The 16,699-nt window shown below is 39.6% G+C and overlaps 1 protein-coding gene across 2 annotated transcripts in view; it reads right to left on the bottom strand.

Annotated features, from left to right (window-relative positions):
- Positions 1-15,903, bottom strand: part of PTEN (phosphatase and tensin homolog) — a 51,538-nt gene extending 35,635 nt beyond the window's left edge. For both annotated transcript variants that reach the window (XM_075216394.1, XM_075216395.1), the window contains exon 1: positions 15,680-15,903. In XM_075216394.1, coding sequence (XP_075072495.1) covers positions 15,680-15,758 — 79 coding nt within the window. In that variant the 5' untranslated portion in view covers positions 15,759-15,903. The remainder of the gene's footprint in view (positions 1-15,679) is intronic.
- Between the last annotated feature and the right edge of the window lie 796 nt (positions 15,904-16,699).

The following is a 16,699-nucleotide window of genomic DNA, read 5'->3' as shown; positions in this document are numbered from 1 at the left end:
TAAAATGAACATTCCCTTAACCAACAGTCCCCATCATATTGCAGCCTCTATCACTGTTGTTAATTGCTATGTGCATCATGCCACAGCCTGCAGCATGGCCTGGTAAGACCCGCCGGGAAGGAGAGGCAGACAAAACACAAAAGCATCTTCTGCCTGTTATTCACCATTTCCTCTCTTAAAATAAAAATAAAATCCTTGTTGACAAACTGCTAAAAGGTCCAGTTTGTCATAAGAAAGTATCAGTGTTACATGCAACAAAGCCACTGTCTTGATGGCGACTACTTTAAATGTAATACCAGATTTCACAATAAAAAAAACAAAAGAACCAAAGAGGATTCATATAAGCTCTTATATAGATGGTATTTAGTTCCAACCCGCTTGAAAGCCATATATCTTGATTCCTCTAGCTTATGCTGGAGAATATGTGGACAGGAAGGCTCATTCCAACATATTTGGTGGTCTTACCCGGGACTTGTGGAATTCTGGCGGAAAATTCACAATCTAATCAATAGAATCACCTCAGTAAAACGTCCCCCTTGCCCCTCATACTCACTACTACATAGGCCTATACCAGACGTTTGCAAATATACAATGGCGCTTGTGGGCCATATACTCAATGCAGCCAAATGCGCAATAGCAGCAAATTGGAAGCATCCGGAATCCCCTTCACTGCCTGAAATCATCAATAGAGTATGGCAAACCTATAGCTGTGAACACATTACAAGCATTCTCAATGACCGTCCCAATAAATTTCGAGTGATTTGGGACCCATGGCTCGCCTCCTATGGTGCAGAACAGCCAAGGCCCGATTAGATTGGAAACCGATGAATATAGTATCAGAAAACGTTCAATAAACGGTTTGTACTTGTTATACATTTAGAAGCCAAGCCAGGTGCCCCTTCTCCTTCCCCCTCTCACCACACTAACATTTTTTCCTTTTCCCTTCGCCCCCTGTCCTCTCTCTTCTTTTTCTTTCTCTGTTCTTACTTTTATTGGCGAAGTTCATATTGTTTTTCTCATTCGCAATGTATCTGTTGTTTGATCAAAGTAACTTAACCTTTACACTGTTTAAAAATTGAAAAATCTCCCTAATAAAATATGTTTAAAAAAAACTAAAAAGGAATGAATTAGAGCTCACTTCTCTATACCGTCAGCTTTAAACACAGGAAAAAAAACGGTCTTCAAAAATTAGGTTGCTACAAAGTGGGTTAATTAATGAAAACATTTTAATGCACAATTATGAGAATGTATGTTGCTGTGAAGGTGGCACTATACAGTGGCTGTACTGTAATTTAAAATGCAACACAATGGTTGATTACTACAATATTATAGTGTACACTACTTGGGAAAATGTAATTTTGTGCAACAATACAGCGGGTAACAGAACAAGAAAAATATAATAATAATATTGGCCAATGTCCCATAGATTGTAAGCAGGGCCTTTTAACGTCTGTCTGTATTACACAGTATTGTTTTATTATGTCTGTTCCCAATTGTAAAGTGCTATGGAAATTCCTAGCACTATATAAATAAATCACAATGATGATTGGTCAATAGTCATTTTAATGAAATAATGGCCAACAAGGACTTTAAGAATATGTGCTATCCCATCAACAGTAAGGTTATATTTGGCAGAAAATACTGATTCAATATCACATTTATTCCATTGCAGGGGACATATGGGGTGTCAAAAACTGTTGCTGGGGTCTCTGGTGGTCTACAGCACTAATGTACATACAGATAGCTGAGCTGTGCATTAGCAGAGAATAAAAGTAGGTAATATTGGATGGGAATTTACTTAATTTGGTTTGAAATTCCACAAAGAGGGTAATTGGGAGAAGCTGACATATTGTAGCTTTAAAACACTGTGTGTGAGAATTTGATATTTAAGCGGAGATCCTTTACATTGTTGCTGAATACCACACCTTTATATAAGTCAAGAGAAAGAATGGGAACATTAAGGTATTTCCAATAGCTGACCACATTAAGAATTTGTACCAATGGTAAACCCAGTAATTAAAAAAAAATAATGGATTATAGGGACTATGATTATGTTGCTTACTTAGCAGATCAGAAATACCATCCCAAAATGCTGATATTTTGGGGCAGGTCCACAATATAGGGAGGATGGAAAAATGTATTTTTAACTTAAATTTGTAGCTTCCCAAGACATTCCAGAAGAGCTATCAAACATGAATGAAATGCTAGCCCTTCTAAAACCGGTCATTTGTTGTAGTGACTAAAACCTTCCTTCCTCAAAATTTTCCTGCTGTTCCAAGATTATATCTTGCTTGGCAGGATTTACAAGTGAACAAGAACTGCTTGACCAAGAGATTAAATGTCTAAGAGACTCCATTAAAATACACATTCCTAATAAAAATTTATTTTCTATGGGGATACAATTGCATTTTTTTTTCTTCCACTGGACACACACAAAGGGTATTCCTTTCGGTCTGGAAGCATTGCATTTTTGTCTCAAAAAATACATTGAAAAGTGTGTCAGCATCATAGAAAAACCAGCTTAAGCTGTTCAATAGCCAGGATGCAGTGCTTCTACCAATGAAAGCCCCCAGGGCCAAAGACACTGACACAAAAAACAAAAAAGGAAAAGAAAAAGCATCTCTTTTCGAAAAACAGTATGAATATGCACGGTGGAAAAACAAACAAAGACATTAAAAGCACATTACAATAGATATTACTGTCAGTGGTATAGTTCACCGTTTCAGATAGCGTGTACACAGAAGCAAATTTGACTAACTTTCATCCTTTTGCCAAGTGACTGAAGGAGAGCGGCCTCAAGGTTTTAGTCAGTGGGACATATTGAATTAAGATGGCAGATAGCGGTTATGTAAAAAAAAAATAGAAAAATAAAAAATTACTAAAAGAAAACTTGCACATGCAAACACTGCTAAACTCAACCTGCTCGTCAGCCTCCATCCACCACAACCCCTCCCCCCCTCCACTTGTGAGAGTTAAACTAGGTACACACTACAGGTTTCTCAGGGTTATAGGACCAATCATACGATGTACGACTGTTCGGTCCAATATTGCATTAGTGTGCACGCTCCCACAATCATGTTTTATCGCACCAAAGCATATCGTACCATTTCATTTTATTTTATAACTGGACTAAAAATCTCTATAAACGGTGGAACGACTCGCAGTATAAGCAGATCTCCATAGAGTTTACAGATTTACGATCTTATCAGCAGATGGTTATGACAGATGAAGCTCACAGATCTCAAGGTAAATCGTGCTAAATCGTTTAAGTGAGTACTCATGACATGCTGATCGGGAATTTGCTGTTTGTAAAATTTTTACAATTCAGATTGGGAAACATTTTCTGTAGTGTACACCTAGCTCTAGCTACACAGAGGAACTGAAGGAAGGAGGCAGCCAAGCAGTGAGGATAGAACACCATGCCGAGCAACCCTCAGAGACGTTGGATTTGCATACAGCGTGCACTGTTTTGCTGCGCTCTCCCAAGTGACTGCTCTGAGAATTGTCCCATTGTCTGTTTTTTTTTTTTGTTTTTTTTTTTTTTTTATAGAATATATTGTTTCTAAGAGGACAAAAAAGACCAAAACACATAAAAATGCAGTAGGAGGACCGTTCCTGTTTGAGCTATACGACATTTTACAAAATGTCTTGTATTCTATGCATTCAAAAGCCCCAATGTCCCTTCTACCTGGGAGGGAGCATGAAATACGACTGCACACTATATGCAAATGCTAAATGTCAACTATTGCAGACTGAATAATGCTTGTTCCAGGGTGGCTTCCTCCTACAGCTCCCTCTGTGTCACAAGGCAGGGTATGACGATTCATGAGGCATTTGCATACACCATGCAGAGAAAGCAATTGGAAGACTCTTTAGGACACAGTGCCTTTCGCAATGCAATTTGAATGTAAGCTTGCTATGTAAAACTTCCTTTAGCTCAAAACACGATAGGCCCTCCTCAAATTAAACATCATTTATCACCCTTGTTCTTTAATTTAGAAAGATAATTTATAGTAAGCAGTCATACCTCATAGTATGAGCAAACACCCCTGGCAATAAAGGATTACATCAAAGGGGTTCTCTACTTTCAGACACTAGTTTAGGTCTACCCTCCACCAACCAAAATTAATTTTGTTCCTGGACATTAAAGCAGTAAATAAGGCAGTAAAGATGGAATTATATAAAGATCTTTCCAAAAGAGAAAAAAACAAACAAAAACAAAAAAAAAACTATACGAGATAAAGCAATGTAATTGCTGCTGGACAAACCAATACGGTAGTCATCTGAAGATGAAATCTGCCCTTTAAAATACATCCAACCATAAATTTAGAAATGCAGAGTCATTTTTATGTATGAACAGATTTGATCATCTCACGCAGACTATATATATATATATATCACACAATATATCGAGAATAGACTGTGAAGAGAGAAATTATCAGCAGCACTTTTTCTTGCAAAAATGTAATCAGCCATTGTTCAGTACAGACAAGCACACCATTTCCAAGACCAGTTTGCCAATCTAGCCACAAGCTTCATCAAGTTACCCATTGCATGAACTTCAACTAATAATTACAAGTGGATATGAATTACAATATGATTTATCCTCAACTGTCAAATCTTTGGATAGTATGGAAAAATATGAGACAAGCAGAGGTTGATGAAGCACTGAACCAGTAATGAACTCTTTCAGGTCTGTAGAGGAGAAAGGAGTTAAAAATACCAGCAAAAAAAAGGGATATAAAGTAGTGTCTGTTCTCAGCCATGGTGCAGACTTTCTGCAGTATCTCCTCTTTCAACAGTGAACACTTTGTGCTCCGGCTGCCACAGCTAGTCCAAGGAAAACGCCTTTGGTATTTTCAGCATAGGGGATATATTCATAGAGTCTGCCAAGCTCATTTCTGAAGTGACTGTACTTGAAAACAGCACTGTTATATTCTAAACTTCAAATCCTGGGGCAGGAAATAATCCTTTTTTGGCTTGAAATGCTTTCAGAAATGTTCTTCGAAGAATGCCTTTTTTACTCCCCAAAAGTTAACAGTAAAGAGTGGATCAAACAGCACATAGGCACGGAAGCGGGATTAAGAACTTGACACTATGTTGCACCACAAATGACCGCACTAAGTCTAAATGCAGGTTACTGTAAATTGCCTAATCCTATGGACAGCAAAATACACCATAATAGGGCAATTTTACTAAACAGATTTGTACCACATAGTTACGTCACTCATGTGCTCACAAAATGACCATCACCATTATAACTAAATTGTTCAGTCAGTAAAAAGAACAGGAAGGAGTGGAAAGAAAAACAAAAAACACACTATATATAGCCTATAACAAAATAAAATAAGTTCCCTGGCATTGGTCATAGCTGTTAAATTTATTGGAAGAGTTTCATGACATGAAAGGTCTTCTCTTACAAAGCCATAGCACAGTACACACACCGTGAAACAATTTGCATGAATGCAACTTTTACCACCCATGTCCCATTTTCAACATCTGTATTGCACCGTGTCATGCATCAATTATAAACATGTGGTGCAAGGTCAAATGTATGAAAGAGCATATTCAGGGTTACGACTTAACAGAACAGTGCTTACAGCTGGCCCCTTCAAGGTAAATACAGGTCACACTGCAGAGCCACATCACCCCCATTGTATAGTGGCCAGAATCTCTGCTGTGTATTTAGACCTGGCCAATTGAATAAATTATCATCTTTACAAAGATCACTTATCCCCATTTACTTTCATAGCTTTTGTTACGCGACGACAAAGCTAGTGCAAACCGCTCATGTACACAAGGGCTTTAGCAAGTAAAACAGCCAACAAAGTACAAACCCCTATGGATGCCCTTTAATATAGAAACATAGTCAAGTTCATCTGGAATGCTGGATATTGACATTTAAACAAGTTCTCTTAATCAAGGTCTGGAAATAAGCAAACATGGCTAATCGCTACAGCTTAGTAATGTATTTGTGATCACTATGTATAATAAAGAAATCACTGCCGAGGAATATACGAGTTTAAAATGGAATTGAAAAGATTTTTCTGTAGTACAAAATAATGCAAATGACTTGAAAGAATTCTATCTTAAACCTCTGGTGCACCAGCGTGTAAATGTACGCCCTAACACACTGTGCACCAACAGGACTCGTGTTATGTTCCAGGTCACCAATGGTACCTGTTAAGTTCTGGACAAGTGGTCCCCAGTTATTAGATCACAAAAAAATAAACCAGAAGGGATATGCATCAGCGGTTTCTAATCGGACACAGGCAGTGGCCAATTAGACCAGCAGTAGTGTCCCACGTGGTCCTGAAGGGGTTAAATCTATAATAAAACAAATACGTGCCCAGAATGTCTTTGTTTTATTATTGTGACCCCAAATATACATTCTGTAGGAGTTCCTCTGAACTGAAATGCATTCTGGCTTTGTTTCTTTTCAAAATGCAGTTTGCAGTGACATCACTAGGTGACATTTGTGGCAGGAAGTTACAATGGACATAGTCCACTGCAAACATGCATTCAAAAGCAGAACTGTCTCCCACCCAGACATCATCAAGCTGCCGGTAGCCTGGTTGCATCAGCTACTGATTAAGTCATGCAAAGGGCCAACACCTGCAAAGAAGAAATAGTTTGAAGTGAAAGAGGGAATGCCAGACAGCCTCAAGGCTGCAAAGCAAACTAACTAAACACAATTACTCCACAGAAGGCCAGGCATCACTAGATGTTCTAAACTAAAGCTCACAGGTAACAGGTGTTTGGAAATATTTATGTTTTGGCCTAATGGAAGCCACTTCTTTACATTAAGGGAAAATTCAACTTTCAGAGGGCGATTAAATTACAAGCGAGTTGACGCGGACGTTCTTTAACTGTGTGGAACGTTTAATTCACTCACTTTGCGCTCACCTCCTAGGAGTGCAAGCAAAAATGGTTGAATCAAGCTGTTTTTAGCAAGTAACGTTAATGCAAGACTTCAAAATTGAATAGCTTTTTCTCACGTTCTCCTTCATTCCACATAGTAAAAACATCTGGGACAATTTATTTGAAATCGAATTGCCCCCATTGTCTGCCATCCAAACCTTTTTGTGCAGGGAGATCACATTAAATACAAGTGCATGCATCACTTCAGATTGAAAAAAAACTAACATATTGAGCAAAACAAAGTCAAAATCACAAAAATAAACCCCTAAGTAGAAATGTACTGCAGAGTACTATACCCTTTTAATGTTCAGAGTCTTCAACCCTGGGAGAATACACAATTAATGTTCAGAGTCTCCAATTCAAGGTTGAATACTAATAACTGCTGGGATCCAAAACAATAAGGGAGGTTTATATAATCTCTCACGCCACACCGAACATGAACATCACTGTATAAGCCAAACCAACTGTTAATTAATATCGCCACTGGAACCACAGTCCTCAAGGCACTCAGAGGACTGGAGAGACATTCATCATGTGTTTAAGCAAGGAGCTCCAGATGATGCTCTGAACAAGTTTATTGCACCTTCTTGCTGTCGTGCATCAATGATCCAAATATATTTAAGTGGCTTAAAGTCGAAATGGATCAGTGCCCAAACTGACCACACACTTAGACGGCCACATTGGATGAGGTCCAGCCAGTCATTCCTTTGGGCTGAATGGCTCGATCACTTCTGGCATGGACAAGGCCTGTCAGACGATGACCATAAACACTGGCCAATAGTCATATTCTGAAAGCTCATACCAGCATACCCAAAAACTATGATCAAAATCTGACGCAGTCGATTTCAGAATAAACACACTGCAATATCAGACCAATTTACCAATATGAACTGCGATACAACATTATGATAAGAGCCAAACCAGTAAGTGAAGCTGCTATTTCACCCCTGTAAAAAGACAGACTGAAGTCAGGACAACAGAGGGGCAGAGCTTTACACACAAAATTGATCTGTACCAAAACACTAATAACAAGGTGTCAGCTAATCAAATCTAGAATTCAGCAGGTGCTCTTAAGGGGCCAGTGAAGATTTTTATCACTATATGTCAATTAAACCACCTCTCCCCCCCCCCCCCCCCCAAAAAAAAAACAAACACAAACAGCAGTTGAGGTGCATTAGCTACCTAGCTTAGGATTTGTAAAGCTCAAAACTAAATAAGAAGCAGTCAGGTAGCACTTCCCCAAAAAAAATTCCATACCTATGGGTTTCATTTTAGTGTTCCTTTAAAAGGAGACATCCACCTTTATAAACGTGTGCATCCCGCATAACATATGCCTTAAATAGCACTCTCCAAAGAATTCAATCTCTTAATTCTCCTGTTAGAGCTAGCTCTTTGTAGATGCATTGGCTCCCTGCCTGTAAATAGCTTCCACTAGCAGGGGTAACCGATCACTACAGACAAACTCACCCCAAATATAATAAAATCCAAAGTCCATGTGCAGCTTGCCATTTGCCACTGAAGGAATAAGTTATGTGGCTGAGGGTCTACTTAAAAGCAGACCCTGTAACGTTTCTCCGCCCCTAACCAGTCAACCTCCCTGGTAAGTCAGTCATGCATATTACACCACTTATTCCACATAAAGATCAATGATTGCCGAGTATATGGCTCCTATAGGGAAAAAAAAAGAAGTGGGAAAATAAAAAAATCAGTTAGATACCCAACCTGACTTTACAACATCATCATCATCAATTTATATAGCGCCACTAATTCCGTAGCGCTGTACAGAGAACTCATTCACATCAGTCCCCTGCCCCATTGGAGCTTACAGTCTAACTTCCCTAACACACACACTCACATAGACATATACATACAACAGACAGGTAGAGACTAGGGTCAATTTTTGATAGCAGCCAATTAACCTACCAGTATGTTTTTGGAGTGTGGGAGGGAACCGGAGCACCCGGAGGAAACCCACGTAAACACATGGAGAACATGCAAACTCCTCACAGATAAGGCCATGGTCAGAAATCGAACTCATGACCCCAGTGCTGCGAAGCACAAGTGCTAACCACTAGGCCACTGTGCTGCCCCCATGCATGAGAGACAACTATATAGTAGTGTTGTTAAATTGAAAAAGCTCAAACGCTAAAGGCACAGTATATCAGCTATGTTTACAATGTGTCACTGATCCCGTGTAAGAATCCATCAAACTGCAGTCTGTATAGAGCATTTAATAGCTAGGAGGCTTGCAAGCCAATCACAAGCTCTGACTTTGCAGTAGCCCTTATCCCTTCAAAGAGAATCTTCAGATTATTCACCAACACTAGGCCAACTGATGACTGATGAAAAGAGAGCATTATCCAATTGTGAATACCTGACAGAATGACCCACCCACCAAGTGTCCGATTCAGCCACACACGCAGTCAAATCTGACAGACCCAGCACAATACTGACCATATACAGACTGTCCGATAAAATGTATCAAAGCCAAACAATCTTGTTGTGCCTTAGGACCAGTTTAGGTACCCTTGACGAATATGCCTAATTTTGTCTGGGGACACCACATCATAGAGGAAGGGGTTAGTCACATATACAAAAATAAAAGATAATTTCACTTTGTGTATAAATTTAACAGCCAAATTCTGCTGGACAAGACAAGCCCTAAATTGTGGACCAATGATGTGATTTACATGTGCGCGTCACAAAACTATATTAACCCCAATGCTCAACACCTATGTCTATAAACACACAAGTGTATTAAGAACAAAACCAGAATACCGACATTCCAATTAGTGCACAGTCTACAGGGAATTTAACCGAATCTACATCATTGCGTTGAAAAAAAGGTTTATAACACTCCATGTTAGAAATAATACTTTTAAAACAGAAGATAGAAACCTCCTGTAACACAGCCATCAAATTACAATCAGATTACTGTTTCCTGAAAGATCATACTCAAACTGCTGAATCAGCCAAAAATGCTTACAGAAAAAAAAAAAAAAAAAAAAGTAGTGTTACACAACTGTAGACTGAGTACAGTGTGTCTGGAACAATCACCTTAGCTGTATTGCTATCCCATTAAAATATCAGCAGTATCCCACTGCTTTGGCTGCTTCAGTGACACAACGAATGCGACGGCTATACATCAAAAGCACCACTAATAAAAAGGTTTATAACTACTATTCCAGTTCTCTGGGAAATATTTAGACCTGCATTACTGCCTTTGGATACAGAGTATCCATCCATAACCTATAATGAAACAGACTATGGACATTCTATAAAACAAACTGGAAACCATTGTGAGAAATGTGCAACCATTTTAGGGAAGTGTAGAGTCAATGAAATGAAAATTGCCTGAGGATACATTGATATTTTGGCATGTCAAGTTTTTGCAAAACATTAAAAAGGAACATGCACTAAGCAACAGGACATATAGGAAGCTCAAAACAGCTAACAATTAATACAAAACCTTACATATCGGTTATCTGTTATTATATATACTGATCAGCCACAACATTAAAACCACCTGCCTAATACTGTGTAGGTCCCCCTCGTGCCTCCAAAACAGCTCTAACCCGTCGAGGCCTCTGAAGGTGTAATGTTCTCCTCAGAAAATTTTGACAGCCGGGTGACATTAAGAAGAAGCTGGGTGGGGACAGCTGTAATAATATGCAATAATGAAAAATGTCAGAGGTTATTGCCCACACCTGTCAGGACTGGTCAGTGGTCTAACAGACACACTGCTGACTGTAGTGCTCACATAGTCCCTGTTATAATAGAATAAACCATTGTTTCTCCCATGATAGTAGGACTGTGTTGTGCTCCAAGATCCAGGTGGCTAGTAAAAACAGACGGGTGAAGAAACTGGGAAATAGGTGCTGGGGAGAACATTGAGGTGTAGAGACCTTTGAAGGTGTCTTGTGTATCTGGCACCAAGATGTTAGCAGCAGATCCTTTAAGTCCTGCAAGTTTGCGAGGTGGGGCCCCCATAGCTCGGACTTGTTTCTTCAGCAAATCCCACAGATGCTTGATCGGATTGAGATCTGGGGAATTTGAAGTCAACCACTTGGTTCATCTAGTCTGTCCATTTTTTAACCTATGGTAACCTCAACCCCTATTTGATCCTTTGTTGTTTGCAAGGATATCCTTATGTCTACCCCATGCATGTTTAAATTGTTCTACTGTATTAGCCTCTACCACCTCTGATGGGAGGCAATTCTACTTATCCAGTACCATTTTTGTGAAGCAGCTTTTCCTCAATTGTCTTCTGAACTTACTTCCCTCTAGCTTCAGTGCATCATCATCATTTATTTACATAGCGCTTTCGATTCCGCAGCGCTGTGCAGAGAACTCACATCAGTCCCTGCCTCATTGGAGCTTACAGTCTAAATTCCTTAACATACATACACACACACACACACACACACTAGGGTCAATTTGACACAACCCAATTAACCTACTAGTATGTTTTTGGATTGTGGGAGGAAACAGGAGCACCCAGAGGAAACCCATGCAAACACGGGAAGAACATACAAACTCCACACAGAATGACCTCGTGTTCTAATACTTTTCTACCTTTGAAGAATATTTCCCTCCTGTACCTTGTTAAAACCCTGAAATGGGTAGATTATATGTTACATTGGCATAAAATACTACATTTTTCTTTACAAAAAAAACCCTAATATTTAACAATTATCCTTATACAATGTCAAAGCCAAGGAGAGTAAGATGACAGTATAGCTAAAGGAGCCTTTTGCAAACCAAACAGCAGATTCCTATCTTTAATATTTAAACACTAGTGAATGATCAATCACAACATATATGTAGTGGAGATTCAATTGCCGGAAATGTGACGCATAAAGATCACCGCAATGTCCGGCTATGCACAGTGCCGCCAGTCACGGTAGTAATCGTCACTGATTTTTCTGCACACCTCTATAGAGTGCGAGATAAAATAAGCGGAGATACCTGCCATAAAATCGTCGCGAGGTATCTCCGCGGATGTTCCAAAGGAACCTCACGCCTAATTGAATGTCCCCCATTGTGTCAATCCTCTTCACACGCTAACCAACAAGACATGCAAGTGTACTGAGACTAAACCACTCTTGAAAGGTCTGTTACAGAAAATTCCCTTCTTTAAAGTATGTTCTGAAAAACCTGACACGCAAGAAACACGAAGACGGTGTGTTGCAGTATGAAGAATGCAGCTGATCAGGTGAAGGAAAAAAACCTGCTTTAATATTCATGATTTCAGCAAATTCACTTTGTTATCCGTGTTCTTAAAAAGCTGCTTCATGTAAACTGCCAAAAGTAAAGGACTATAATTAACATGTAACAATTGTATGATCTGGCAAAGTCACTGGCCTTGCACAATTCACTGCAGTACTACATTTTTAAAGATTTAACAAAAAAAAAAAAAAATCCAAATTATAACACTGTTACTTACCTTTAATGTTTTCATTTAACATTAAACTGACCAATACAAGATCAGTCACAATACAGTTATATTAAACTGTTGGGACAACTTTTCTACCTTTTATGCATAGAAAACATCCTGTATTGAGAGCATGGGTACCAAGACCCAACACCTTACTGGCTTTATCGTTACTAAGGTGTCTTAACATTTTACAGACACGGTTGATTACATCAGGACAGGAAATAGATGCGCCACAAACAAGGGGCTCAATGTTTGCAATATTGGACAAACTGCCACACAAACATATTAGATGGTTTGTCAATAGTGTTTGGAACTTATTGCAGGTTTCCTCCGTGGTAAAACACAAACAGAAGACTACCACAACGCTAGTAAGAAAAAAAAGAAAAAAAGATAGCGGGTATAGAGACAATAGTTTCAAGCGTTTTCCTAGTAACTAAATACCATAGTAAACCACATGCAAAAGGTAGTAGTGATTATGAATCCTAAGTGAAGAGCACTTAGGAGATGGATGGGACATCCCTAATCATGCTGTACAGATTTTATTGACAGCTGCCATATTTAAAACGTGGCTTAGCAGATTGATGATTCCGTCTCTGAACCAGGGTAAAAGATTGAATGACAGGTATGCAGTCTATTTAACGGGAATACTCTGGACGGGTTGGTGGATTCACACATACTGGGGGCATGTCTAATGATGTAACAAACATAACCAACATTCTATGCTTTTCCAATTGAGCCGCTTGTCCAATGCCAGCAGCATTTTACACATATTTTAGGGTTATAAGAAGGTTTCAATAGAAATATCTGCCAAAATACAGGCACCAGCAGGCATTTTAGTTTTTAGTGGTAGAAAAACTCATGTAGGATTAATGAGCCACATGAACATTTCTGCAGAGAGGAAAGACATGTACTCACTGAGGAATACAGAAACCATTCTAAAATGTAAAGGCAAAATGACGTCAAGATGAGAAAGATATACAAAAAGACATTTAGAATTCAATCATCATTTGCATATGAAAAAGAAACAAATAACATTTGCCATTCCCACAAAGCTGAAACAGTAATAAAGTTATATAGACCTAAAACTTTGCACTTTGTAAGTTTAATGTTAATTACAAAATTAAAGCCAAGAGACACATTTTCATTTTGTACTCAACCTACATGATGAAATCGAGACAGCGTTTAGCAAATTGCAATAAACCATTAACCAAAACCACAATGTAGACCAAATACTATGACGCCACCAAGGTATCTGCAATCAACTCATTCACTAATGTAAAAAAATAAAAAGTATATAGAAAATAGACTGCTCAAAATAAACAAACAATATTTTTAAACAAAACGGAATGGTGGACAGAGTTATGGAGCAAATGGACAATTTTATCAACTAGCAATGGCGTTTGCAAACTGAGAAATAAAAATGGCATTTGAATTTGATCCACAGCAAACAAAGCTTTCAGACAACCAGCTTTTCTTTCTACCAAGGGAACAAAAATTACTGCAAGGAGTCTGATGCAATCCTTATACGTGCAACCTTAATTTTCATTTTAATCTGATCTGTGACTGAGCTCAGGCCTAAGCACAGAATGCATGCTTCTCTGTTCTTAAATGATATGAAAGAAACAACTGATGGCCAAGATGGATTTGCAATGAATCTACAATATATCGGGTGGCTTAAACTAAAACGATTCCATAGCACCTCAACCTCCCACTTGCATATTAAAAGAAAAAAAAAACAAAAAAAAAAAAACAGGGACAATAAAAAATGAATAGATATTAAAAAACTAATAAAAAGGTTAAATAAAAGAAAAAGACCATGCATTGAATTTTACACTGTTTCTATACTGGAAAAGTGTTGCTCAGTCATAGTTATTGGAAAGGTTGGCTCCTACCTCTATATAATAGGTGTCTGAATTGATGCAACGTAAATCTTGTGCAAGCTGACTCATCTGACTTATATTAGACCTCAGATGTTGCAATAAAAGCCAAAAGTGCAAATAAAGCCACAGTTGTGACAAGCAGCCAAGGATATTTTCTTTAAGCTAACACATCAACACAAACTGGCAATATTGGAATATTTTTGGACGTTCTGCAGCAGTCATTGTTCTATAGCAAATCTTTCCAAAGTACTTGAAAAAAAATTAAAATCTGGAAGCAACAATAGTTTTTCAAGCTAAGATTTTGTGCACTACATGCTCTTATTTTCATCTGTTAAACATTAGATTTAAATATTAAGTCTAGGTTGACTTAGAGGGTTCAGGAAATAAATTATCACCAAATTGAGTAGGATATTCAAAAAATTAAACAGACTCTTGCAAAATCATGTGAAACATGAAAAACTAAGAATGGTTTACCTTAAGACACAGATCATACAGCCTTTGCACATAAAAAAGGGAGGGGGGAAGCTCTACATCGAAAATATAAATCTACTACAATAGAACATGTACATATAAAGAATACCTGCAATCATTATACTAGAATAAAATAAAACCATTAAGCAGTAGAGATGTCCCAAAATTAGACCATTCCATGCAAACTAGAAGCAAAATAATGACATGATAAAGGCCTTTAAACCCTACAGCAGATTTCTGACTAAATACAAGGCACAAAAGACATGACCTAACCTTGATTGGGTTTGCTTTTGCTACAATAGTTCAAAACTAAAGATCTCTGTATAATGGTGGGGAGGCAATATTGGCACACCTACAATATTGATCTAGATCCATTGGCTTAAGTGCAATCCAATGAATAATATTAGCATTTAAGAGTCATATTTCACAAAAGACAAACGTTTAACCCTCTCTGTAACAGATGACACTGTGCCCCTTATATACATATGTTAAAATAATCCCAGATATCAAAATACTTTGAAATCCATTGTTATTTGATTTTAATTGACAAATCATTGGCCTCCATCCATACTCCACATCATTACCACTGGGACAGATGATCTGAGACAACATGCTAAAGAGGATAAACTCCAAGATGGATCCAACTACAAAAATGCATGTCAAAACTTCACCCAATGTGATTCCCAATGACATTAGCAACAACACCTCCAACTCTGTGAAGGCCACTCTCCAAGCAACCATTTCTCCAACACCACTTGGCACCTTATCTCAGAAAGAAAAGCATACCAGCTTCCCCAAATGCCCTATTGTAAGGATCCATAATGCATTTGTAGAATGCTTAAATGATGTACCCAACACCAACCCACTGCCCCCTCCTCCATCCAGTTGCCCCATGACACGATCCTTTCCCAGGTTGACAATCAAACTGATGTGGTAGATACTGATCTACATTTTTTTTTTAAAGGGATACAGGTCAAGTCCAAGTCGAATCCATCCTCCTGGTATCGCCTTTTGTTCCTGCTGACGAACTCCTTGATGATGGCAGTCATGTCGGGGAGCCTGGGGGTGGGGAAGAAGGAGGAGAGGGGGGCTGAGAGGTGCTGCTGGTGGGGGGCAGCAGCAGCCCCGGCTCCGTGATCGACCTCCTCTGCCCGGCCGCTTAGATCCCCTCTCCGCCCCCTTCTCCTCCTCCTAGTGCTGCTGGTCCGGGGGCTGCCGGGGGAGGCCAGAGTATGGCCGGGAGGGAAAAGGGGATCAGGGCAAGTGAGGGGATGCGGCCTACTTCTCCGGAACGGCCACAGGAACAGAGTCACGGTGTATCCAGTAACGGAGGCTTCTCCACCGTACGGAGCGGCTCAGGATAGACAAGTGCTTCCCGGGTACCCCCCTCCACCCTCCCCGGGCTCGGTGTGCTGATCCTGGAGGGTCGCCGTGTGCCCTGGGCGTTGTGCGGTATCCCTAGATCCCTGGCTCTCGCGGCTTCTCCTGGCCGGTAGATCGTTAAACGGCCGGTACAGGGTGGACCGGTGTGGTCGGTGCAGGAGCCCGCCTGCCGCGTCTCATGTCTCCGCCGCTGCACGCTCAAGCTCCCATCATGGCTTCCCTGCGAGAGTCAGCGAATAGGCACAGCAGATCCCTCCGCGCTCACTACTTAAATCACTCCGCCGCCCTCAGCACAATGTAGTCCCCGCCACATCACCCAGCAACGACTTCGCCACAACCTCGCCAACCTCTACGACGGCAGTCTAACCCATTATTACAGGCCGGTATTCAGTCACCTTTTTCGTGAGTTGGGACGATGTGTATTAAGTAAAGAAGCAAAAGGATTCCAAGTTTGCGGCGGAAGAATATTCTTGTCAGAACTGGAACTATTTTTGTTCCTTGAGGAGGTGGTCACGTGGTATATAAGTGGGGAACTTTTGCAAATGTCATTTTTTTACACTTCATTTCCCTCTCTTCCTTGAGCGTTAAGAAAAAGAGAGGCCTATTC

The sequence above is a fragment of the Mixophyes fleayi genome, chromosome 6 (assembly GCF_038048845.1).
Source record: "Mixophyes fleayi isolate aMixFle1 chromosome 6, aMixFle1.hap1, whole genome shotgun sequence".
In the NCBI taxonomy this organism is placed as follows: Eukaryota; Metazoa; Chordata; class Amphibia; order Anura; family Limnodynastidae; genus Mixophyes; species Mixophyes fleayi.
This window is presented reverse-complemented; position numbering and strand designations above follow the sequence as displayed.